The sequence below is a fragment of the Bufo bufo genome, chromosome 4 (genome assembly GCF_905171765.1).
Source record: "Bufo bufo chromosome 4, aBufBuf1.1, whole genome shotgun sequence".
Classification (NCBI taxonomy): domain Eukaryota; kingdom Metazoa; phylum Chordata; class Amphibia; order Anura; family Bufonidae; genus Bufo; species Bufo bufo.
Genome location: NC_053392.1, coordinates 278641042 through 278665868, shown reverse-complemented (window position 1 = coordinate 278665868; position 24827 = coordinate 278641042). Strand labels below are relative to the sequence as shown.

The 24827-nt window shown below is 40.8% G+C and overlaps 1 protein-coding gene across 1 annotated transcript in view; it reads right to left on the bottom strand.

Annotated features, from left to right (window-relative positions):
• LOC120998111 (collagen alpha-1(XIX) chain-like) overlaps positions 1-24827 on the bottom strand; it is an 861475-nt gene that overhangs the window by 803334 nt on the left and 33314 nt on the right. Inside the window, exon 2 of the mRNA XM_040428630.1 lies at positions 1293-1408. Within this exon, the coding sequence (XP_040284564.1) occupies positions 1293-1371 (79 nt within the window). The 5' untranslated portion in view covers positions 1372-1408. The remainder of the gene's footprint in view (positions 1-1292; positions 1409-24827) is intronic.

Genomic DNA, 24827 nt, shown 5'->3' with positions numbered 1-24827 from the left:
ACCATTCGTAAACCTTATAATTCCTTTTATAGTAAATACTAATATTTTGCTTTATATCTTCAGTGCCCTAACAGACAATATCGCTAAACCACTAGACAATGATTTTCCTCCCTGCAGTCTTTTCCCTGTTTATTGCATCATAGCTCTACAGCAGCCTTAACAGCAGCTGCTTGGCACAGTTCATTCATATTCAGCTTGTTATCCACAGACATCCTCAATGTTAATCCATCATGGCACACTGGCTTATTAGTCACATAAAAAGAGAAAAATGCTTAATGCGGGCATGAATCCTCTGGTATAGGAGACAAGCAGAATAGATGGTCATTTTGACATTTTAGAACACATTCCAATATAATATTGTTATTCAATTTATTTTAACATCGGAGCTGCTTGAGATATGTCTACAACAGTATGCTGTAGGATGTGTTTATTTTCAAAAGATAGGGAAAAAATGACTCTGTAGTAGTAAAACGTGGCAGAAAAAAAATCCCAGCACAATCCCAATTTTTACAGCTGGTTATCTATAGTGGATAAATCTAGCTAAGTGCAATTTACAGGGTCTAAATTTGCAAAATAGACCCAAAGGTTCTGTATTCATACATACCTGTAAATATTCCTGACATACTCAATAATAAAGGCCCTTTAATAGACTAGCCTTTTGACTATTTTTTTTATGTTTGCCCATCACATCCGCATAATGCATGCATAAAACATGCAGTTTTTAGGACCAATTTTTAAAACCACTGTATTTTTGTCTGTCATTGTTTCCCCCATTGACTTCAATAAGGCAAATACCATGGCATTAAAAAAAGAAAGTTTTTACATGCAAAAGAGTGAAACAATTGTTATGGTTTGTACCAATGGGGTAGGATCACAGCTATCTACTCGGTTACTAAAGACATAGAAAAGCCCCTGAAATGGGGCATGCACCCTTGCAAGAAACGGTCTTAAATCCATGGAAAAATCTCCACTGAGGTATTTTCTAGGATTCTATTACTTTTTCCAGCAAGTTTAGCTCAGCACACAGCAATATTCCTGCTAACAAAATGATAGAAACCTTGACGGAACCCCAATGGACCCAATTATAAGTCAATAGTGTCATCGGTTACCATTTGAATCTGTCATGTAATGGATCCCTTGACACTAGTGTGAACACAATTTTAAATATGTTCCATCTTACTAATCTATTACAACTGACAGGACTCTAGAATTATAGCAAGATATATTGGAAATTACCCATCGCCATAAATAATTAAACAAACTAAAAGGCATAATAATTCAACATTGAGTACCTGTTTTATTGGTGACTGCCATTGAGGATAAACTGGGCAACAAAGCAATGTAAATGATCCAGAATAAAATAGGCTTCATTTTTAAAAGAAATCATGTGAGTCAGCATCCAAATAATCTGTGTGGAAAAAAAGTAAACAGGTAGTTCATCAACATAGAATTTTTAGCAGAACTTCATAATTAATATCAATTCTTTTTGAACAATGATCGTAATGAAACAGATCAAAAAGAACATTTGGAAATGACTATGGGAAATACAATTCTCATAATTGCTATACAATTTAGCAAAATAGCAAATAACAAATAGTTGAATATAAACAATAATTCATAAAAATAGCAATTCTAAAGTAAAAAGAAAATGTGATTACTGGATAGTTGCATAATAGCTATTTACTTTTGCTTATTCCACAGGGTTTATATTCTGTTAGCCCTCCCAGTTGTATGACAACGTGCAGATGCAATCATTATTTGATCCACTTTAAAACATTTTATAGTTTAGGCACCATTACTGCAATCATAATGTAGTGTAAACTGTGATAGAACATAAATCCCATTTTGTGGGAGAGTAGAACATATACTGTATTTTGCTCTAACGGGAGCAATTTTTTTCAATATAGATGTAATTATCTCCATAAAGAGACATTTGAATGTCTGTATGATTAAAGGGACAAAGGGACACTTTACTTATATATATACACACTTTACTATTGATTGTCTATTTGAAGTTTATCAATGGGATCAGTCCTGCAGTAACCAGCTGTTCCCTACAATGGAACTGTGTAGTTTTTGCGACAACTTCCAGCGACAGATCTATTGCTGAACAGCTGATCAGTGGGGTGTGGAGTGTTGGATCTCTGTCAATCAGATATTTATGGTTTATCCCAAGGATAAGCCATCAGTGTTAAAGTACTGAACCCTGTTAACAACCTATATGTGACTATTCTGTGTAATATGTGTAATAAAAATTGGGTGGATGGTTTTCTGGATATAATTTTTTTAAGTCCCTCCATGTATTCTACTTCCTGTCCTGACTCCTGATTCCTCTTTATTTGGACTTTTAACACAGAAAACAGTCTCACTTAACTTTCTCAGTCATTGCGGTCAGATAGGGAAGGAGGACTTGATTCCCATGGTAATACATGTCATGATATTTAATGCTATGTAGACCAATCTTATTTATGTTTTTGATATGGATATTCATTATCATTTTATTGTAAAACAGAATTTACTTTTTTGAACCTTAAAAATTTGAATAAAAAATGAATTTAAACAGATAGGGAAGGAGGGTAAGTAACTCAATTAGAGTATCACAAATTACACTAATCAATGCAATGACATAGTACTGACAAAGTGAAAAAGTAAAACAGTTAAACAATCTAAAAAAAATGTTTCTATAAATATTAAGTTTAAAAAATCTCCCTGCTGGAAGTATCCCTTAATGCAAATCTGTAAACTGCAACTGAGTATTTCTTGGACTGACCAAATAAAATTATTCTGAGGCCCCTTGGTTTATACAGAACATGTACATATCCTTTTGGCTGAATCATACACTTTGTCATCATCATTGCACCAATATGATATAGCTTCAACAAGGTCCGACCCTGGAGGTTGATGCCATTGAAATCATTGATGCTTCCAGAGAGGCAATTGGCATAGGCAATCTCCAAGCAGTAACAGATGTGTGTGGGGACTTCACCAGGCTGTTATGATATGTAGTATTACTGTGTCCCATACTACCACTGTGAAATTGTATGATATCAATTAAAAAAATAACTATGACTTCCGGTTCCGGCGCTGGGATGCGGGCGGCAGCGTGAAGGAGCTCCGGTGACCTCTCACCATATATTGAATCCCGCTCGTCAAAAATCGGCAATAGGGGGCTGAGACAGGTACGTCCTGGTCCCTGAACATCCAGAGTCCATAAGTTTATGGAACGCTACCTGCTACGGAGCGGCAAAAGGAGGATCTCCGGAGGACGGGGCAGAGTCATTGAGGACATGCTCGACAAGATGGTGGACTCGCGCCCTTCTACTCCATCTCCGCTGACACAAGTGCTGCTAGAAAGCGGTATGAGTGAAGAGCAAGTTACCCAGCCAAACCCCTCAATGGACATTGATTACAAAAAGCTGGCCATAGAGGTGGCCAGACATTTAGCCCCCGATATAAGAGAAACACTCACCATAACTCTGTCTGCCTCGTTACAGCAGCTGCATGAGGCGGTCGCCCAGCATGATCTGAGACTGGAAGAACTTGAGCAGAGAGTGTCTAGGGCTGAAAATGAATCGGCTGCTTTTACTCAAAAAGTTAATGAGCTTTCAAAGCAGAATATGATTTTGTATGATCGGGTAGAGGACCTGGAAAATCGGTCCAGAAGGAGCAATTTGAGACTGTTGGGGCTACCTGAAAAGTTTAAACCGCAGACTCTGATGGATATATGTGAAAAAGAATTACCCAGGGCTCTGGGATTAGAAGGGCGCTGTAAAGTAGAAAGGGCCCACAGAATTGGTCCAGTACTAGAGGATCAGCAGAACCAGATGGGACCGTCTAGAAGTCAAGGTCCTAAACCACGTCAGGTTATTATGAAATTCCTGGACTATTGCGACAAGGAAGCCCTGCTGAGGGCATATAGGGCCAAGAAAGGTCCACTAAAGCTGCTGGGACACTCTGTATTACTTTTTGGTGACTACTCTGCAGCTGTGGCTAGGAAGAGGAGGGAGTTTAGTCACGTCTGCACTTTACTGCATCAAAAGGGACGCAGGTTTCAACTACAATACCCAGCAAAGTTAAGGGTGTTGCATCCTAATGGGTCAAGCACGATTTATCATGATCCGACGACAGCAGAAGAGTGGATTAAATCCATACAGAATCCAGGGGAGCCAGAGGGAGCAGACAAGAGGAGAGGAAGAAGCTCATCCAGAGTGGTGAACCCAAGAGATCGGGAACGGAGAAGGGAGAGAGGAGGAGAATATCCAGAGCCTGGGACTAGGGGACGAAGATCTTCAGACCGGAGAGAAGATCCCTACCCAGGGAGATGACCCACGTTTTCCATCTAATCAATAGGGGGTCTATAAGAGATCTCAAAATGCATGTGAGACTGGTATACCTGCTGGTTCAATATGGCAGCACTGTTCTGTCACTGCATATATGTTGAAGAGGGTTATGGTTATACCCGCCAAGTTATGTTAATATTCTGTATTAAGTGCAGTGCTAATGAAATGTCATATGCGGGGTGGATGATACCAGATGCAGTATAGATGGATACGGGTAAAGGCCTAATATGTTTAACGGGGAGACCTCAAGAAGTTACAGTAGGAGTGTTATTTTTCCTAGATATCTTGGTGAGAGGCAGCCTGCAACCCAGAAAAAAAGGGAAGTTATTATAAGAATTAAAGAGGTTGTATTAGAGGAGAAGGAAGACAGAGAAGCTAAAAGTTTGGGACAGTGTTACACAAAATTGTTGGTAATCTAACATTTATCTGTTTGTTCGCAAGGGATCTCTCTGGGCGCTTTCGGTGAGTGACGTGGACCCCAGACTCGGTAGGTTGGAATAGCATATATATCTGCCAAACGTATATATAAAAAAAAAAAAAAAAAAAAAAAAAAAAAAAGTCCAGGGGACTGACATGAAGGTGCTAACGTGGAATATCAAAGGTTTAAAATCACCCCAGAAAAGGTGGATGGTTTTACGACACCTTAAGAAACTTAAACCAGATGTGGTTTTCTTACAAGAGACCCATCTAGAGGCGCATGATTTTGACAGAATGAAAAAGTTATGGGTGGGTAGAGTCATTGGGTCCCCGTCACTTAACCGAAAAGCGGGGGTAATAACGCTTATCAATAAGCAATTGAACTGCCAGATTATATCACAAACTACTGATTTACAGGGAAGATGGGTACATATTGTAATACAAGTGCAGAATACACAGTATAGTATGTATAATATATACTGCCCTAACACAGGGAATCCTGCCTTCCTAAAGGACCTAGAATTAAGACTGTTAGGAGACTCATGCATAAATAAGGTGGTTGGAGGTGATTTTAATGCGGTTCTAAATGGTGTAGTGGATAGGAAGAGAAATGAAGGAAAGCTAGGAGGGGAGACTTCCCAAGATAAAGCGCTACAACAGTTGTTGGTGGGTGGTGGATTAGTAGATGTCTGGCGTCAAGCCCATCCTGACGAGAGTAGTTTTACTTTCTATTCACACTCCCAAAACTCCTGGTCCCGCATAGATTATGTGTTAGTGACCCACAACTTGATACATAGGGTAGAATTATCAGATGTAGGAGACTTAGTAATCTCGGACCATGCACCGGTGACAGTAGTGGTGAGGGATGATTTCCCTAGAGGCCCTGACTTCATATGGAGATTCCCCTCGCAACTCTGCGCAAGAGAGGAGTTCTTGGAAAAGCTCTCTATTTGGTGGGAGGAATATAAAGCAGATAATGCGAATCATATTGACACTCCAAATCTTTTCTGGAACGCTTCTAAAGTAGTGTTGAGAGGCAGAATCATGGGATACCTGACAGGTCTTAAAAAAAAGGCTCAAGCTCAGCTGGAAATGGCAAGCCAAAAAGTTAGGACGACCTATGCAGAGTTTAAGCAAGACCCCACAGATTCAAATAGGAAAAAATGGTTTGAGGAACGTCAAAGTTTTGAGCAGTGCATGAAAGAGAAAGAACTACTTCGTAGTTCTGAATTTGAGGCCAAGTTATTTAAATATGGCAACAAGTCAGGGAGACTTTTAGCCAATCTGGCGAAAGGATTGAGACAACCGCAGTATATAAACAGCTTGAAAAATTCTGTAGGGACCACTATACATAACCCGGCAAAAATTAATTCCATTTTGGGAGAATATTATGAAAAACTGTATAAAGATGGGGATAGGGTCGACTTAAGTAACACACTTCTTGACAAAAATAGATTACCTAAGATGACTGAGGAACAACGACATATCTTGAATGCAGAGGTCACAGTGACAGAATTGCAGGGGGTGATAAAGGGGCTAGGTAACGCTAAGGCTCCTGGACCTGACGGTTATACTGGAGAGTACTACAAAGCCTTATGTACTCAGCTATTGCCGGTGTTGATGGAGGTTTACAATGACGTATTTAGGGGCGTATCGGCCCTGGATGGAACTAACCTCTCCTACATCAAATTGTTACCCAAACCTGAGAAAGACCCTTTACTGCCGGGTTCATATAGACCCATTTCTCTGATAAATGTGGACGCAAAGATTCTGTCCAAAATTATTGCAGACCGCCTGGCTAAAATGATGCCATCATTGATAGGACAGGAGCAGGTGGGTTTCATCCAGGGCCGTGCAGCGGTGACAAACATTAGAACAGTTCTTACCGTTATGGATAGGGTGCAACATGATCCGGAGAAGGGAGAGACCCCAGCCATGCTCACATTAGATGCTGAAAAAGCGTTTGACAATGTCAGGTGGGCATGGCTGGAGGCGGTCTTGGATAAAATGGAGATTACAGGGGCCTTTAGGGGAGTCTTGACGCAGATGTACCACAGGCCTCAGGCAAGGGTCTATACGCAGGGCCACTTATCCAAACCATTCGACTTACAAAAGGGGACTCGGCAGGGGTGCCCTCTTTCCCCATTGTTATTTAATCTGGCATTAGAGCCACTGGCTAGAGAGCTATGCAAGTCTGACCTATTTGAAGGGATTAAAGTCGGAAAGTCGCAAGTGAAAGCGGCATTGTTTGCCGACGATATTATTTTATTTATGTCAAAACCACAGGGACAAATAGATAATATCTTTAAAGCATTGGAGAGTTTCGGGAAATATTCTGGATACAAAGTGAACATGTCCAAATGTGAACTTCTACCGATAGGCCAAAAAAGCAGGTTGGAGGTAGATAAAAATACGGGCATAGTGGGCTCCTTGATAAAATCCCAAATCAAATACTTAGGTATAAAGATTGGACGGACGCCACATTCCATCTATCAATTAAATTACCCACCTTTGCTCAACAAAATTAAGGATGATTTAGTCAGATGGCAGAATCTACCATTATCTCTAATGGGGAGATGCCATTTAATCAAAATGCTAGCAGTATCCAAATTGATGTACCCACTCCAGACTATACCAGTACTCCTAAGACACATAGATGTGAGGAATTTGGAGGGATGTTTTATAAAATTCATTTGGAATGGTAAAAAACCAAGGGTCTCATTGAGGAAGCTGAAACTGCGAAGGGAATTTGGAGGGCTAAATGTGCCTGACATTAGGGGATATAACTTGGCCTGTTTAAGTAGACACCTATTGGACTGGTTCAATGAGACTTCCCATTACTCTAATTTAAGGTTAGAAAAGCAGTTGGCGGCACCATGGGATCTAAAGGCTTTGGTTCATACCAAACTATCTCAGTTGCCACGCCTAGCCAGATGTTCATTAATACTGCGGGATTCCATTATAGCGTGGAAAAATCTTAGAAGGGTATATAGATTGCCGTATCAGGTCTCGAAACACCTTCCTTTGCACAATAATCCAGCCTTTAAGCCAGGGCAGTCGGAGAGGTCGTTCCGGGGGTGGAAAGTCAAGGGTGTGAAGACGGTAGGCGATTTGTTCCATATTCAGGAGAATAGATGGGCGACTCTACAGGAACTAATAGATAAGTGGGGGCTGTCGGGATCTGATTTGTTCCCATATCTACAAGTCAAACACTATTGTAAGAGCCTGGCTACCAATATGGGTGGTGAATGGAGCAGGAATAAATTTGATACACTCATTACCTCTGGTAATAGACAATCCATATCGCTTTTGTATAGTAGTCTGCGGAGCCAATGGGAAGACACTTTTGCCAAGGGAGTGTTCGGGAGATGGGGGAACAAATTGGATCTGGAGGAGGTTTACCCAATCGTGAGAAATGGTATAGCAGCTTTACACAGGTCAGTGATGAATGAAACAATGAGGGAGACGCATTTTAAAATTATACACTGTGCCTTATATGGTTTTGACATGCCATTCAATAGCGCAAAACCAGATAGGATTGTGGCATGTCCGAGATGTTCCACCCCCAAAACTGATCTGCTACATGGGCTGTGGAGCTGCACAAAATTAGAAGATTATTGGAATATGGTGAGAACGATCTTACGAAATGGCAGTAATTCTAAAGAGGAACTCGACATCCAAATAGTAATGCTGCATGCAAGAAAACAGGGGGAGTCTAATGAAGGTGAAAATGATAATGGGCAGAATAAAGGCCTCACGGCAATGGGACATAGGATAGTTCTGGAAGCAAAGAGATGTCTGTTGTCGGCATGGCTTAAATCAGAGATACCATCAAAGGCAGAATTTTTGAGACGTCTGAGGCATATGCTACACTTGGAGTGGCTAGAAGCAATAGGTAGAAAGGAAGCGGCTGGGAAAAAATTGTACAGGACATGGAAAAAATTCATGTTAAACTTCATGGAGGAGGCAGAATCAGTTAGAATCATGAGACCGTTCGCCCTAACAGCTTGGTACCTGCAGGAAGACATCAAAGGACGGCTAGGTAGGCTTAAAGTATGTGATCGGTAGAGATATAAGACAGGACAAGTAAGAGGAGACAAAGGGGTATCAGGAAAAGTGTATTAATGGTGATGACGAACAAGTTGGCGCTCAGAGAGATGTGTTTACCCTTGTCAGACATACTTTGATCTGTTATTATTTGTTGGATTACATGGGGGGGGGAGGGAAAAAAAATATAAAAAATGCATAGTATTGTGTTGTCAGCTCTGAACTAAGATATGTCACCTAAAATGCATAATATAGAAGATTATGGAAATGTAATCTTTATTGTATGATGGATGATACTGTATTGATATCTTTTTATGATCATGACACAATACTAATAAACATCTTTATTAAAAAAAAAAAAAATAACTATTAGTGGAATCCTCCTTTCAGTATTTACAGCACAAGCAAGCTATACTTAATGGGGTATTCTGGTAACACTGGGATATCTTATCTTTGATTTCTGTTATTGTAAAGCTGAACCACCAATCTAAGTAGACTGCCATTGATTTCAATAATCCTTTGCTTAGGTATCCTAGCCCATTATCCAAATACTCTGTCTAAGGTAGATTGGCCTGTTGGCAACCTCCTCCTCCTTGAGTCCAGTATCTAGGAGACATGCCCTCCAGCAACCTCTCTGATTGGCACTGCTTAGTGTTTAGTGCCCATTAAGTTTGTCTTTTTATAGAGCCCTTTCTTTCTGTAACTGTTGCCTTCTCAAATCTGAACATTTCACATATATACAATCACTTTCACAGGTTCTACAGTAAAGAATATCTGTTTAGACCATACACAAATGGATACATTGTTTGTATAGTATATAACCCATGTTACTTTTTCTCTGAAGGTAGCTATGAAAAATGTTGTGCTTGTACTGTGTGTCTGTCAGCTATGGCATATTAGTCAACGGTATAGTACAAAAGCGTAATGGCAGCAAGTGACAGTTGGCAGAGACACACTGTCTGACTGCTTGAGGCTGAATGCCTGTTGAGGAGGAGAGAGATTGTTTTGATGGTGAACAGGTGGAAGATCAGCGGGTAAAGTGAACTCAGCATTATCCTTAGGAGTAAGATACTAACCTAAAACACATACTAAACGTGACAACAGGGAAACCAGCGATGTTTGTATTGGAACACAGAGCCCTGCTTTCATTACTATGACCTGACAAATCTGGAACTTCATAGTTAAATGTAATTCCCTCCTGTTTGTATGACAATTGTGTATGTCTCTTTTAGTAATAGACTGCTGCTATTCCTGGTAGCACTGTAGTGACAGAGGCAAAAGTTAGCCGTGTGGTTTTTATTTTGCAAAACTGACATCGCAATGCAACACAGTGTCACAATATTTCCATGATGAATGCCCATAAAGACCCATTTCAATGGCATGACCCCACCAACTGCACAACAGTTGGTCAGTTCATTTGCTAATTGGGCATGATATTGTGTGGAATAGCTTTATTCCATGGTCATCATGGTATGCCATAGACACTAAAGTAGGAAAAGTGCAGTAATGTATGTTGTGACAGAATTATCAAAGAAGGCACATTCAGTCTATGATTATCATGACATATGTTAATAAATTAACCAAGCTTTATCTGAGACACTGGGTAAGTGGTGCCAGTTTTCTGTAAATGTGAGTCAGTGTATATGTTTTTTCAGCAGTGTTTCTTTAAAGGGATTGCCGGATCTCATGATATTGGTGATTGGATTGGTCATCAATATCATATTGGGGAAGGGGGGGGGAGCAAAACCTGTCAACTGAGGTGATCAGCTGTTTGTAGGGGCCACAGTGCTTGTGGGAGTGCTAGGTTCTCTTCAGTGTTTACCTGAAAACACCATTTACTTGGTAGCAGGGCAATATAATTACAGCTGTTAGTCCCATTCACTGGGATAGGAAGCTATAGTAACACTGCACTACTAATACTAAGTAGGTAAACAATTGAAGAAGATGCAGCATTCTCATAAACGCTGTGCCCCCTTCAAACAGTTGATCAGCGGAGCTGCTGGGAGTTGGACCCATACAGAGCTGGTATTGATTACCTATCCTGAGGATAGGTCATCAAGTTCATAAAACCGGACAACCCCTTGAAGAAGGAAGGGAGAGCCTAAAATGTGATGAATCATCCTTTTGAATTTCATCTTATAACCAAAAGAATACAGCGAAATTCCTTGAATCAGGACTGAACAGGTGTACTGCTCTATTCACTGTGTAATTTATCCTCAGCTTATGGCACAGAGAAATGAAGGGATTCAATGAATGGAAAATTTTAGGCTTAAGGGGTTCTTAGAGATTGATTTATTTTTCTCAGAATAAGTCTTTAATATCAGATTGGTGGTGGTCCAACACACTGCACCCCCACAACCAGCCTTTGTGAGTAGCTGCTAGCACCAGAAGCTTTATAGTGGACAGAACTGAAAGAATTAGATTATGTCCATTGTGTAGCGACTGTCGGAGTATTGCAGCCTAACTTCCATTTCAGGGAATGGGAGCTGAACTGCATTACATCAGGGCCAGAAACTACACAGTGGCAAAAAAATATACAACGCAACAGCACTCTGCAAACCAAATAAAGTACAATAATGCCTAAATAATAGAAAGTATTCTGGTGCAAATGCTACGCTAATAAATTTGAGATGCTTGGAAAATCATTTTGTACAAAATTATTTGGGCCCGTCTGCCAAACGTCAAGGTGATCTCAGTAAGACGGGAACCTAACACTAAATACCACATTAACTGGTGCCATACTGGCCTCCATTACATTCAGGGAATGCAGGTTCCACATGCATGCAGGGCCCACATTATATTATGCCTCTTATGGTTCCAATAGCCTCCAACCTGTTTGCAGAGCACTTTGCAGAGTGCTGTTGCATTATATATTTTTTTGCCTTTGTGCTTTCAGCCATGGCAACACGCACCTGCGCACTGGATGTGCTGACTGACCCCTCCATTATATACTTTCAAGAGCCAAACTGTTGGTGGAGTAGTGTGTTGGACCCCCACTGATCTAATATTGATGGCCTACCCCCAGAAAACCCCTTTAACCCCACTTCTGACTTAGTCCTACTCATATAGCTGATAGGTTTGTTACAATATATCATGGGGACTTCATTTAAAAAAAATACAAAATTCTCGCCGGTATTTGATGCCATGTTTAACAACATTTTTGTATGTTGTTGTGTTGCAATGTATGGAATATGCATATGTAACCCAGTTGACTTTCATTATAAAAAAAAAGTTGCATATATATTTTTGTAGTGTAAAAAGTAGCGTGAAGCCATACGTTATTGCTCTAAACAAAATAAGGTATCCTTGATATATTGCATCCCTCCATATGCCATAAGGACTTATACATATGCCTGACCCATAGGAAACAGTGGGATACTTTTTGGATATACTGTATTTTTTACTGTTTTAGCCTTATCTTCAAATTTCAATAGGATTCCAAAAACATGGTGAGAATGGAGCTTTACCAACCCTAATGTATTGTATCAAGGCTGATAGCTATGCTAGGAGTACTGAATCAGAACACGTTAGAATCAGAGTCAACCTCCTCACCTTCCCTACTACTGTCTGTAGGTTAGTATAGCATGCAGTCAGGTGGAATAGATAACTGCAGAATCAGACCATACCAGGTACTCTATAACTGTGGAGGAACATAGGTCTGCATGAGATTATGTTTAAAATTAGATAAAGTAAAGATTCTTAAGATTGACACATATCATATATCAGGAATGCAGGTCAGTAGAGATGACAAAATCCATTGCTTTTAGGGTATGACCACATGGTACGGTCATGATGAGGTCATGCTACGGTCAGGAACCACAGCATCTCATTTCCCAATAGAAGTCAATAGGAAAATAGGTTTCTTTGATAGACCTGGCACTTTCAAAGTTGTGATGACTGAACCTGATTTACATGTGGTTGACTGCACGTGAGACATGTCCTGCTGCTTCCGGCTGCTGACCACATGGGGTCTAGTGTTGAGTAGATGCTTGTGGTATATGTTTAACATATTTTACCATGTGTCATTATTTAAAGTTAATCAAAATGCTAAAGAACCAGGAAAATTCGCAACAGTTCAAAAAACAGTTTATAAACAATCACAGAGAAAAAACACCTCTTGCACAGGAATGTATTTTATTTCCGTGTCTGTTCCATTTATTTTGTGGACCATACATGGAACATTTCAATGGGTCTGCAAAAAAAATCGGAAGGTACTCCGTGTACATTCTATTTCCGTATTTCCGTTCCGCAAAATAATAGAACATGTCCAATTCTTGTCCACATTACGGACAAGGATAGTACTGTTCTATTCGGGGTCAGCTGTTCCGTTCCGCAAAATACGGAATGCACACAGATGTCATCCATTTTTTTTGCGGACCGCAAACACAACCATATGTATTTTGCGGTCCGCAAAAAACGGATGCACAAAAAATACAGATGACATCCATGTGCATTCTGTATTTTGCGGAACGGAACAGCTGGCCCTTCATAGAACAGTCCGATCCTTGTCCATAATGCTGACAACAATAGGAAATACGGAAATGGAATGCATATGGAGTACCTTCTGTTTTTTTTTGTGGACCCATTGAAATAAATGGTTCTGCATACTGTTCACAAAAAAAACGGAGTGAACATGGAAAGAAAATACGTTCATGTGCAAGAGGCCTTACCGTATGAGTATGCATGCTGTAACCGCATGTGATCAGCCACATGTATTCCCTAACAGCATCATGTCCATATCAAGACCATGCCGTGAGGTTGTACACTGCAAAATTTGGGTCTGAGCATAGGGGCAAAGCTAAAGGCTCATGGGCCCTGGTGCAAGGGTTCAGCTTGGGCCCCCCTTCCCTCAGTGCTTTGCAGACAGAGGCAGGGAAGCATATAACCTTCATGCTTTGTGCTGCCTGAGGCAAAAAATTTAACAGCACCACACCCATGCCGAATTTTTGACCTTACCCGTTCCCTCCAGCCAGAGGTGTAACTTGACCAGCATGCACTTTCTATAATACTGGTCTTTTCTTATGCAGCACAAGGGTCTTTGGGCCCCCTCAGGCTCCTGGGCCTGGTAGCGACTGCTACCTCTGCACCTCCTATAGCTATGCCCCTGTCTGTGCACTTGCATTAGATCTGTTCCAGAAATTTATGAGACTGAAAAATGTTTTTGATACATGTGAATGGGGATGTTTTTCTAGCATGTGTTTGGTTTCCTGCAAAGTCCTTTCAGGTGTATGGGACCCAATGAAGCTCCAATGAGCACCGTGGCCTCCTCACATCTTACCAAGCACACTTGAGAGTAGCTATTGGTATAGCAGCTCTGCCCCATTTAATTGAATAGGGCGGAGCTGCCCCTAGGCCATGACATCACATGGACTAGGAGAAGGCATAAGTGGGCGTGCTGGAAGTTGGACCCCCGCCGATCTTATTGATGACCTATTCTTAGAATATGTCATAAAAAATAAAAAAAACTTTAAGAATAATTGAACTTTATAACATTTTAGAATATAATTTATACATAGCACCTTCACTTTTAAACACAAAGTATTAACGTAAGTGTTAAGAAAGTGTCACATTGCTCCAAATCTAAACATTTCAAATAAACTATTTGTAAAATACATGAAATATTTATTCCAGATTAACATAGAGGATACAAATGTGCTGCTCCTCTCTGGAAACTTTTGCACAGTGCAGGACCTAATTTGCTCTGAAGTTCTTTATCATGCCCCAACAGCAGTTTATTAAAGCTATACATATATATAAAAATGCTTTCCTTAACAAAATTCTGTACATGGAAGGTGTAGTCAAACATTTATGTTTCTTCTGTGCTTCCAGTAGGACAAAGGTGGTTGCTAGACACCTCAGTAGGCTTTAACCACTTACCGTCACGCTAACGCCGAAAGGCGTCATTTCTGCGGCGCTCCCAGGTCACACTAACGCCAATAGGCGTCATCTCGCGTGAGCCGAGATTTCCTGTGAACGCGCGCACACAGGCGCGCGCGCTCACAGGAACGGAAGGTAAGAGAGTTGATCTCCAGCCTGCCAGCGGCGATCGTTCGCTGGCAGGCTGGAGATGTGTTTTTTTTAACCCCTAACAGGTATATTAGACGCTGTTTTGATAACAGCGTCTAATATACCTGCTACCTGGTCCTCTGGTGGTCCCCTTTGTTTGGATCGACCACCAGAGGACACAGGTAGCTCAGTAAAGTAGCACCAAGCACCACTACACTACACTACACCCCCCCCCCGTCACTTATTAACCCCTTATTAGCCCCTGATCACCCCATATAGACTCCCTGACCACCCCCCTGTCATTGATTACCCCCCTGTCATTGATTACCCCCCTGTAAAGCTCCATTCAGACGTCCGCATGATTTTTACGGATCCACTGATAGATGGATCGGATCCGCAAAACGCATCCGGACGTCTGAATGAAGCCTTACAGGGGCGTGATCAATGACTGTGGTGATCACCCCATATAGACTCCCTGATCACCCACCTGTCATTGATTACCCCCCTGTCATTGATTACCCCCCTGTAAAGCTCCATTCAGATGTCCACATGATTTTTACGGATCCACTGATAGATGGATCGGATCCGCAAAACGCATCCGGACGTCTGAATGAAGCCTTACAGGGGCGTGATCAATGACTGTGGTGATCACCCCATATAGACTCCCTGATCACCCCCCTGTCATTGATTACCCCCCTGTCATTGATCAACCCCCTGTAAAGCTCCATTCAGATGTCCGCATGATTTTTACGGATCCACTGATAGATGGATCGGATCCGCAAAACGCATCCGGACGTCTGAATGAAGCCTTACAGGGGCATGATCAATGACTGTGGTGATCACCCCATATAGACTCCCTGATCACCCCCCTGTAAAGCTCCATTCAGATGTCCGCATGATTTTTACGGATGCACTGATAGATGGATCGGATCCGCAAAACGCATCCGGACGTCTGAATGAAGCCTTACAGGGGCGTGATCAATGACTGTGGTGATCACCCCATATAGACTCCCTGATCACCCCCCTGTCATTGATCACCCCCCTGTAAGGCTGCATTCAGATGTCCATATGATTTTTACGGATGCACTGATAGATGGATCGGATCCGCAAAACGCATCCGGACGTCTGAATGAAGCCTTACAGGGGCGTGATCAATGACTGTGGTGATCACCCCATATAGACTCCCTGATCACCCCCCTGTCATTGATTACCCCCCTGTAAAGCTCCATTCAGACGTCCGCATGATTTTTACGGATCCACTGATAGATGGATCGGATCCGCAAAACGCATCCGGACGTCTGAATGAAGCCTTACAGGGGCGTGATCAATGACTGTGGTGATCACCCCATATAGACTCCCTGATCACCCCCCTGTCATTGATTACCCCCCTGTAAAGCTCCATTCAGACGTCCGCATGATTTTTACGGATCCACTGATAGATGGATCGGATCCGCAAAACGCATCCGGACGTCTGAATGAAGCCTTACAGGGGCATGATCAATGACTGTGGTGATCACCCCATATAGACTCCCTGATCACCCCCCTGTCATTGACTACCCCCCTGTAAAGCTCCATTCAGATGTCCGCATGATTTTTACGGATGCACTGATAGATGGATCGGATCCGCAAAACGCATACGGACGTCTGAATGAAGCCTTACACGGGCGTGATCAATGACTGTGGTTATCACCCCATATAGACTCCCTGATCACCCCCCTGTCATTGATCACCCCCCCTGTCATTGATCACCCCCCTGTCATTGATCACCCCACTGTCATTGATCACCCCCCTGTAAGGCTCCATTCAGACATTTTTTTGGCCCAAGTTAGCGGAATTATTATTTTTTTTTTCTTACAAAGTCTCATATTCCACTAACTTGTGTCAAAAAATAAAATCTCACATGAACTCACCATACCCCTCACGGAAACCAAAGGCGTAAAATTTTTTAGACATTTATATTCCAGACTTCTTCTCACGCTTTAGGGCCCCTAGAATGCCAGGGCAGTATAAATACCCCACATGTGACCCCATTTCGGAAAGAAGACACCCCCAGGTATTCCGTGAGGGGCATATTGAGTCCATGAAAGATTGACATTTTTGTCCCAAGTTAGCGGAACGGGAGACTTTGTGAGAAAAAAAATAAAAATATCAATTTCCGCTAACTTGTGCCAAAAAAAAATAATTTCTATGAACTCGCCATGCCCCTCATTGAATACCTTGAAGTGTCTTCTTTCCAAAATGGGGTCACATGTGGGGTATTTATACTGCCCTGGCATTCTAGGGGCCCCAAAGCGTGAGAAGAAGTCTGGTATCCATATGTCTAAAAATGCCCTCCTAAAAGGAATTTGGGCACCTTTGCGCATCTAGGCTTCAAAAAAGTGTCACACATCTGGTATCGCCGTACTCAGGAGAAGTTGGGGAATGTGTTTTGGGGTGTCATTTTACATATACCCATGCTGGGTGAGAGAAATATCTTGGTCAAATGCCAACTTTGTATAAAAAAATGGGAAAAGTTGTCTTTTGCCAAGATATTTCTCTCACCCAGCAAGGGTATATGTAAAATGACACCCCAAAACACATTCCCCAACTTCTCCTGAATACGGCGATACCACATGTGTGACACTTTTTTGCAGCCTAGGTGGGCAAAGGGGCCCATATTCCAAAGAGCACCTTTAGGATTTCACAGGTCATTTACCTACTTACCACACATTAGGGCCCCTGGAAAATGCCAGGGCAGTATAACTACCCCACAAGTGACCCCATTTTGGAAAGAAGACACCCTAAGGTATTCCCTGAGGGGCATGGCGAGTTCCTAGAATTTTTTATTTTTTGTCCCAAGTTAGTGGAAAATGCTGATTTTTATTTTTTTTTTTCATACAAAGTCTCATATTCCACTAACTTGTGACAAAAAATAAAAACTTCCATGAACTCACTATGCCCATCAACGAATACCTTTGGGTCTCTTCTTTCCAAAATGGGGTCACTTGTGGGGTAGTTATACTGCCCTGGCATTCTAGGGGCCCAAATGTGTGGTAAGGAGTTTGAAATCAAATTCTGTAAAAAATGACCTGTGAAATCCGAAAGGTGCTCTTTGGAATATGGGCCCCTTTGCCCACCTAGGCTGCAAAAAAGTGTCACACATCTGGTATCCCCGTACTCAGGAGAAGGTGGGGAATGTGTTTTGGGGTGTCATTTTACATATACCCCTGCTGGGTGAGAGAAATATCTTGGCAAAAGACAACTTTTCCCATTTTTTTATACAAAGTTGGCATTTGACCAAGATATTTATCTCACCCAGCATGGGTATATGTAAAAAGACACCCCAAAACACATTCCTCAACTTCTCCTGAGTACGGCGATACCAGATGTGTGACACTTTTTTGCAGCCTAGGTGGGCAAAGAGGCCCATATTCCAAAGAGCACCTTTCGGATTTCACAGGTCATTTTTTACAGAATTTGATTTCAAACTCCTTACCACACATTCGGGCCCCTAGAATGCCAGGGCAGTATAACTACCCCACAAGTGACCCCATTTTGGAAAGAAGAGACCTCAAGGTATTCGCTGATGGGCATAGTGAGTTCATGGAAGTTTTTATTTTTTGTCACAAGTTAGTGGAATATGAGACTTTGTATGAAAAAAATAAAAAATAAAATAATCATCATTTTCCACTAACTTGTGACAAAAAATAAAAAATTCTAGGAACTTGCCATGCCCCTCACGAAATACCTTGGGGTCTCTTCTTTCCAAAATGGGGTCACTTGTGGGGTAGTTATACTGCCCTGGCATTCTAGGGGCCCGAATGTGTGGTAAGGAGTTTGAAATCAAATTCTGTAAAAAATGACCTGTGAAATCCGAAAGGTGCTCTTTGGAATATGGGCCCCTTTGCCCACCTAGGCTGCAAAAAAGTGTCACACATCTGGTATCGCCGTACTCAGGAGAAGTTGGGGAATGTGTTTTGGGGTGTCATTTTACATATACCCATGCTGGGTGAGAGAAATATCTTGGCAAAAGACAACTTTTCCTATTTTATTTATACAAAGTTGGCATTTGACCAAGATATTTATCTCACCCAGCATGGGTATATGTAAAAAGACACCCCAAAACACATTCCTCAACTTCTCCTGAATACAGAGATACCAGATGTGTGACACTTTTTGCAGCCTAGGTGGGCAAAGGGGCCCATATTCCAAAGAGCACCTTTCGGATTTCACAGTTCATTTTTTACAGAATTTGATTTCAAACTCCTTACCACACATTTGGGCCCCTAGAATGCCAGGGCAGTATAACTACCCCACAAGTGACCCCATTTTGGAAAGAAGAGACCCCAAGGTATTTCGTGATGGGCATAGTGAGTTGATAGAAGTTTTTATTTTTTGTCACAAGTTAGTGGAATATGAGACTTTGTAAGAAAAAAAAAAAAAAAAATCATCATTTTCTGCTAACTTGTGACAAAAAATAAAAAGTTCTATGAACTCACTATGCCCATCAGCGAATACCTTAGGGTGTGTACTTTCCGAAATGGGGTCATTTGTGGGGTGTTTGTACTGTCTGGGCATTGTAGAACCTCAGGAAACATGACAGGTGCTCAGAAAGTCAGAGCTGCTTCAAAAAGCGGAAATTCACATTTTTGTACCATAGTTTGTAAACGCTATAACTTTTACCCAAACCATTTTTTTTTTTTACCCAAACATTTTTTTTTTATCAAAGACATGTAGAACTATAAATTTAGAACAAAATTTCTATATGGATCTCGTTTTTTTTGCAAAATTTTACAACTGAAAGTGAAAAATGTCATTTTTTTGCAAAAAAATCGTTAAATTTCGATTAATAACAAAAAAAGTAAAAATGTCAGCAGCAATGAAATACCACCAAATGAAAGCTCTATTAGTGAGAAGAAAAGGAGGTAAAATTCATTTGGGTGGTAAGTTGCATGACCGAGCAATAAACGGTGAAAGTAGTGTAGGTCAGAAGTGTAAAAAAGGGCCTGGTCTTTAGGGGGGTATAAACCTGTGGTCCTTAAGTGGTTAATTTGGGGATACAAATGGAAATTGACAAAAAAAAAAATCTGTCTAATCAGAACATCACAGGAAGTCCTCACTGTTGACATGCTTAATCGCTATGAGAAGCATAAAAATTGTCCAGTACCTCGCTATTCAAACAGGAAAACTGGAGAGTGGAGAGTTCAAATACTTTGTGTAGGCCACTGTGGTAGTTAAAGCAAGGATGTTCTATAGCAATTTGTGAATTTATATACTTCTCATGTTCTGTTCTGTTTTATAATGTTTTCAACTGGTTTATGCCATCTGTGCAGAAAATACTATGCTATGACTTTAAATATAGGCTGTAAGCTAACCATGGGTTAATCCAGTCCCTGAGATGCTTTCTAAAAAGAAGGTGGATTTCATTCTGGACTTTTCTTGTCTCACTGGGTTTGGAGTGTGTTCAGTGTGCTTTGAAACAAGGCGTTTAAAGGAAATACTTTCAGTTCTGTCAGTCAGTACCAGATTTTTTGATGCCCTGAGGACTCTTTGAACCTTTGAGATTGTGGACAGCTGAAGAAGGAGTGTAAGGTTTTCATCTATGAGGGTGGCACACGCTTATAGCTAATAGACTATTTAGCTATGGTAAGGGTTTTTGGTTTCCAGCCATCCTTTTCTACAAATGGGTAGATTGCATTGCTGTTTTTGTAGTCTACACCTCACTGTTAGCTACTACATTATTCAACCACACTGCACTTGCTCTGGTCTCCTGTCTTTTACCTGCTTCACTACATCAAGGGTACCCCACCTTCCATCAGCCAGGAGACTCTAACCAGAGTGTTCCCCTGAGGGAACAACTACTGCTCCTATCTGTAGACCCATCATCACTGTGCCAGCTTTGGAAGTTGGAGGACCAAGCTCCACGAGTTTTACCGCTTCTCCTCTCCACAATTCCCTTTGGGTTTCTGCAAATTCGAGCATTTAACATTTATAGAATATGTTAAGATGACAATAGACCCAACGATAAACCCAACACTGTGTACATATTTTCTGGTAGATTAATGCTATCACCAAACTCTGGCCATGAGCCCTGCAGCCGATCAATGCCCTCAGCTGAGGACAGAAATTGGCTGCAGCTGTGCCATATACCTGCAAATCATACAGTTTAAAGATGATCATGTGTGGCATTGTTATAATTTGTCCTACGATGAGACCATTTTGAATGGGACAATCATGCTAAATCAAAACACCAAGTTTAAGTATGTTTTATGTAAAAGCACATCAGATCCTTTGTCAAGTCAAAAAACCTGTTTTGTTACATTTTTTTATTTTTTAATAAAGTATCAGTTTCCAACATAGAAATACTAAAACGGTAGGCTTTTCTTGTGACATGTTCAGAGAGAAGAGTAACAATGACAAGTTCAAGAGACTTTTACTTTTATTTTACTTCTTATATACTGCATACAAGAAATCTATATTTAACAAAATAAAGGACACACACAGCCACTTCTGTCCAATTACCTACCCTTTCTCTGTCATTTTCAGCGTTTGCTTCTTAATTTGTAAAATTATATGGGTTTTATTTGTTCCATGAAGCCTCAGATGTACCATGCAATGAAATTGTGCCTGACATAGGAGAAATCTTTGAAACTGCTGTGTTTTTGTATAGGCCCAAGTCATCAGAGGCTGTAAAATAATCACAGCTTGATAACTCCATTCTTGTGAATTGCATGGTATTCAATGAGAGATACAATTACACTGTTTCGGAATGTCAGGCCTTTGAAAAAAATGTATTAGGCTTTGAACACAAATGAAAAAAATATTCTTGATTTTGGCTTCTATAACATTGCGAGAAAAATAACAGAATAAAATGGTCACAAAAGGCAGAAAATGATCAAAACCCCATATGCTGTTGTGCATTTCTAACCAATCCCCAGCAAAAATGCATACAATGGAGGATGCCCCAGTGGACCACATGTACCATAAAGACATCCTACACAGGATAGCCAAATGTGTGGATCTGATTGGCTATATAAAACAGAGATTTACAAAAAATGGTGTACTATACTGGTAAATGCAATTGACAATATATGGCTAAACCCTCACACTGATATTAAAATGAGACTTTCGCTAATATATTCTTATATCTAGAACATACCGGAGCCCGCGCACCACGTCAAGGTATCTCAAAGTGGCACGGGACCTAACGCTAACCTACCTGTGCCGTATGGGCAATTACAGGAGCTGTATGGGCAATTACAGGGGCATAAGGTCCGACACACAGCGAACAACTCCCATACGGCACAGGTAGGTTAGTGTTAGGTCCCGTGCCACTTTGAGATACCTTGACGGGGTGCGTGGGCTCTGGTTTGTTCTTGATATAAGAATATATTGGCAAAAGTCTCATTTTAATATCAGTGTGAGGCTTTAGCCATATATTGTCAATTGCATTTACCAATGTAGTGAACCATTTTTTCTATAACATTGCCACAAATTTTTAACGGTTTTGCTATTTTTTTGTATGTTACAACATAGCAAAAATGTATCAAAATAATCAGGTAATTGAAAGCATATTTGCATATCTAACAGATTTTCACAGCTGCCACATTGTCATATTCTTCACAATGAATGATAGGAAGCTCCAGGAAGCTGCATGGTCTCAAGAAGAAGACATTATTTATTTAGAGGTTTTCTACCTATACCTTCTGTAACAAGTAGCAGTGAAGAGGGGAAGTTAAAGAGAAATTTTTTAATATACCCATTAACCTTTGGGCTGATGACATGACAAATTCGGGATCCTAAAGCCACAGAAATGCATTGAAGGTTATTAACCTCTTTCCAACTGGAATTGCCTGAGATATTATATTTAATAAAAATGTATAACTCTTTACCTAATATGGCCTCTATTTTGTAATAGCCTCAACTACTGCTGCCCCCCAGGAACCAGTGTCAAATTATATTACATTTAAAACAACCATCATAAAATTTTATGACGTCCTGAAAGAAATACATCCTTGAAAGATCATAGCAAATAAAATCACATAAATATATATGGAATAAACACTGAAAACTTAAAAGTACACTGAACTGACAGCACAGGCTCCAGGAGGACAACTGCAGGCTATCTGCAACCATATACAGTCAGGTCCATAAATATTGGGACATCGACACAATTCTAACATTGTTGGCTCTATACACCACCACAATGGATTTGAAATGAAACAAACAAGATGTGCTTTAACTGCAGACTGTCACCTTTAATTTGAGGGTATTTACATCCAAATCAGGTGAACGGTGTAGGTTCAGGAACAGTTTGCATATGTGCCTCCCACTTGTTACGGGACCAAAAGTAATGGGACATAATGATAATCATAAATGAAACTTTCACTTTTTAATACTTGGTTTCAAATCCTTTGCAGTCAATTACAGCCTGAAGTCTGGAACGCATAGACATCACCAGACGCTGGGTTTCATCCCTGGTGATGCTCTGCCAGGCCTCTACTGCAACTGTATTCAGTTCCTGCTTGTTCTTGGTGCATTTTCCCTTCAGTTTTGTCTTCAGCAAGTGAAATGCATGCTCAATCGGATTCAGGTCAGATGATTGACTTGGCCATTGCATAACTTTCCACTTCTTTCCCTTAAAAAACTCTTTGGTTGCTTTTGCAGTATGCTTCGGGTCATTGTCCATCTGCACTGTGAAGCGCCGTCCAATGAGTTCTGAAGCATTTAGCTGAATATGAGCAGATAATATTGCCTGAAACACTTCAGAATTCATCCTGCTGCTTTTGTCAGCAGTCACATCATCAATAAATACAAGAGAACCAGTTCCATTGGCAGCCATACATGCCCACACCATGACACTACCACCACCATGCTTCACTGATGAGGTGGTATGCTTAGGATCATGAGCAGTTCCTTTCCTTCTCCATACTCTTCTCTTCCCATAACTCTGGTACAAGTTGATCTTGGTCTCATCTGTCCATAGGATGTTGTTCCAGAACTGTGAAGGCTTTTTTAAATGTCGTTTGGCAAACTCTAATCTGGCCTTTCTGTTTTTGAGGCTCACCAATGGTTTACATCTTGTGGTGAACCCTCTGTATTCACTTTGGTGAAGTCTTCTCTTGATTGTTGACTTTGACACACATACACCTACCTCCTGGAGAGTGTTCTTCATCTGGCCAACTGTTGTGAAGGGTGTTTTCTTAACCAGGGAAAAAATCCACCACAGTTGTTTTCCGTGGTCTTCCGGGTCTTTTGGTGTTGCTGAGCTCACCGATGCGTTCCTTCTTTTTAAGAATGTTCCAAACAGTTGTTTTGGCCACGCCAATGTTTTTGCTATCTATCTGATGGGTTTGTTTTGTTTTTTAAGCCTAATGATGGCTTGCTTCACTGATAGTGAAAGCTCTTTGGATCTCATCTTGAGAGTTGACAGCAACAGATTCCAAATGCAAATAGCACACTTGAAATGAACTCTGGACCTTTTATCTGCTCATTGTAATTGGGATAATGAGGGAATAACACACACCTGGCCATTGAACAGCTGAGAAGCCATTTGTCTCATTACTTTTGGTCCCGTAACAAGTGGGAGGCACATATGCAAACTGTTGTAATTCCTACACCGTTCACCTGATTTGGATGTAAATACCCTCAAATTAAAGCTGACAGTCTGCAGTTAAAGCACATCTTGGTCGTTTCTTTTCAAATCCATTGTGGTGGTGTATAGAGCCAAAAATGTTAGAATTGTGTCAATGTCCCAATATTTATGGACCTGACTGTATGTTCTGTTATTGCTCCTATTTAAATTACTTGTAGAAACCATGTTTTATGATACTCACTCTCATGAGATTACCAGGAAAAAGTATATTTAGCAAAACTGTCTTGTAATAGGTAGCTGGTTGTTACCAGCCAGATGAATAATAATGAACAGAAAGAAACATGAAGGTAAAAATAATCTTCAAGATAGACAGGTGAACTGTGTAATGTAAGAAAAAAAAAAAAGAAAATTTAATGTACTGTTATCTGGAAATGGGAAAAAAA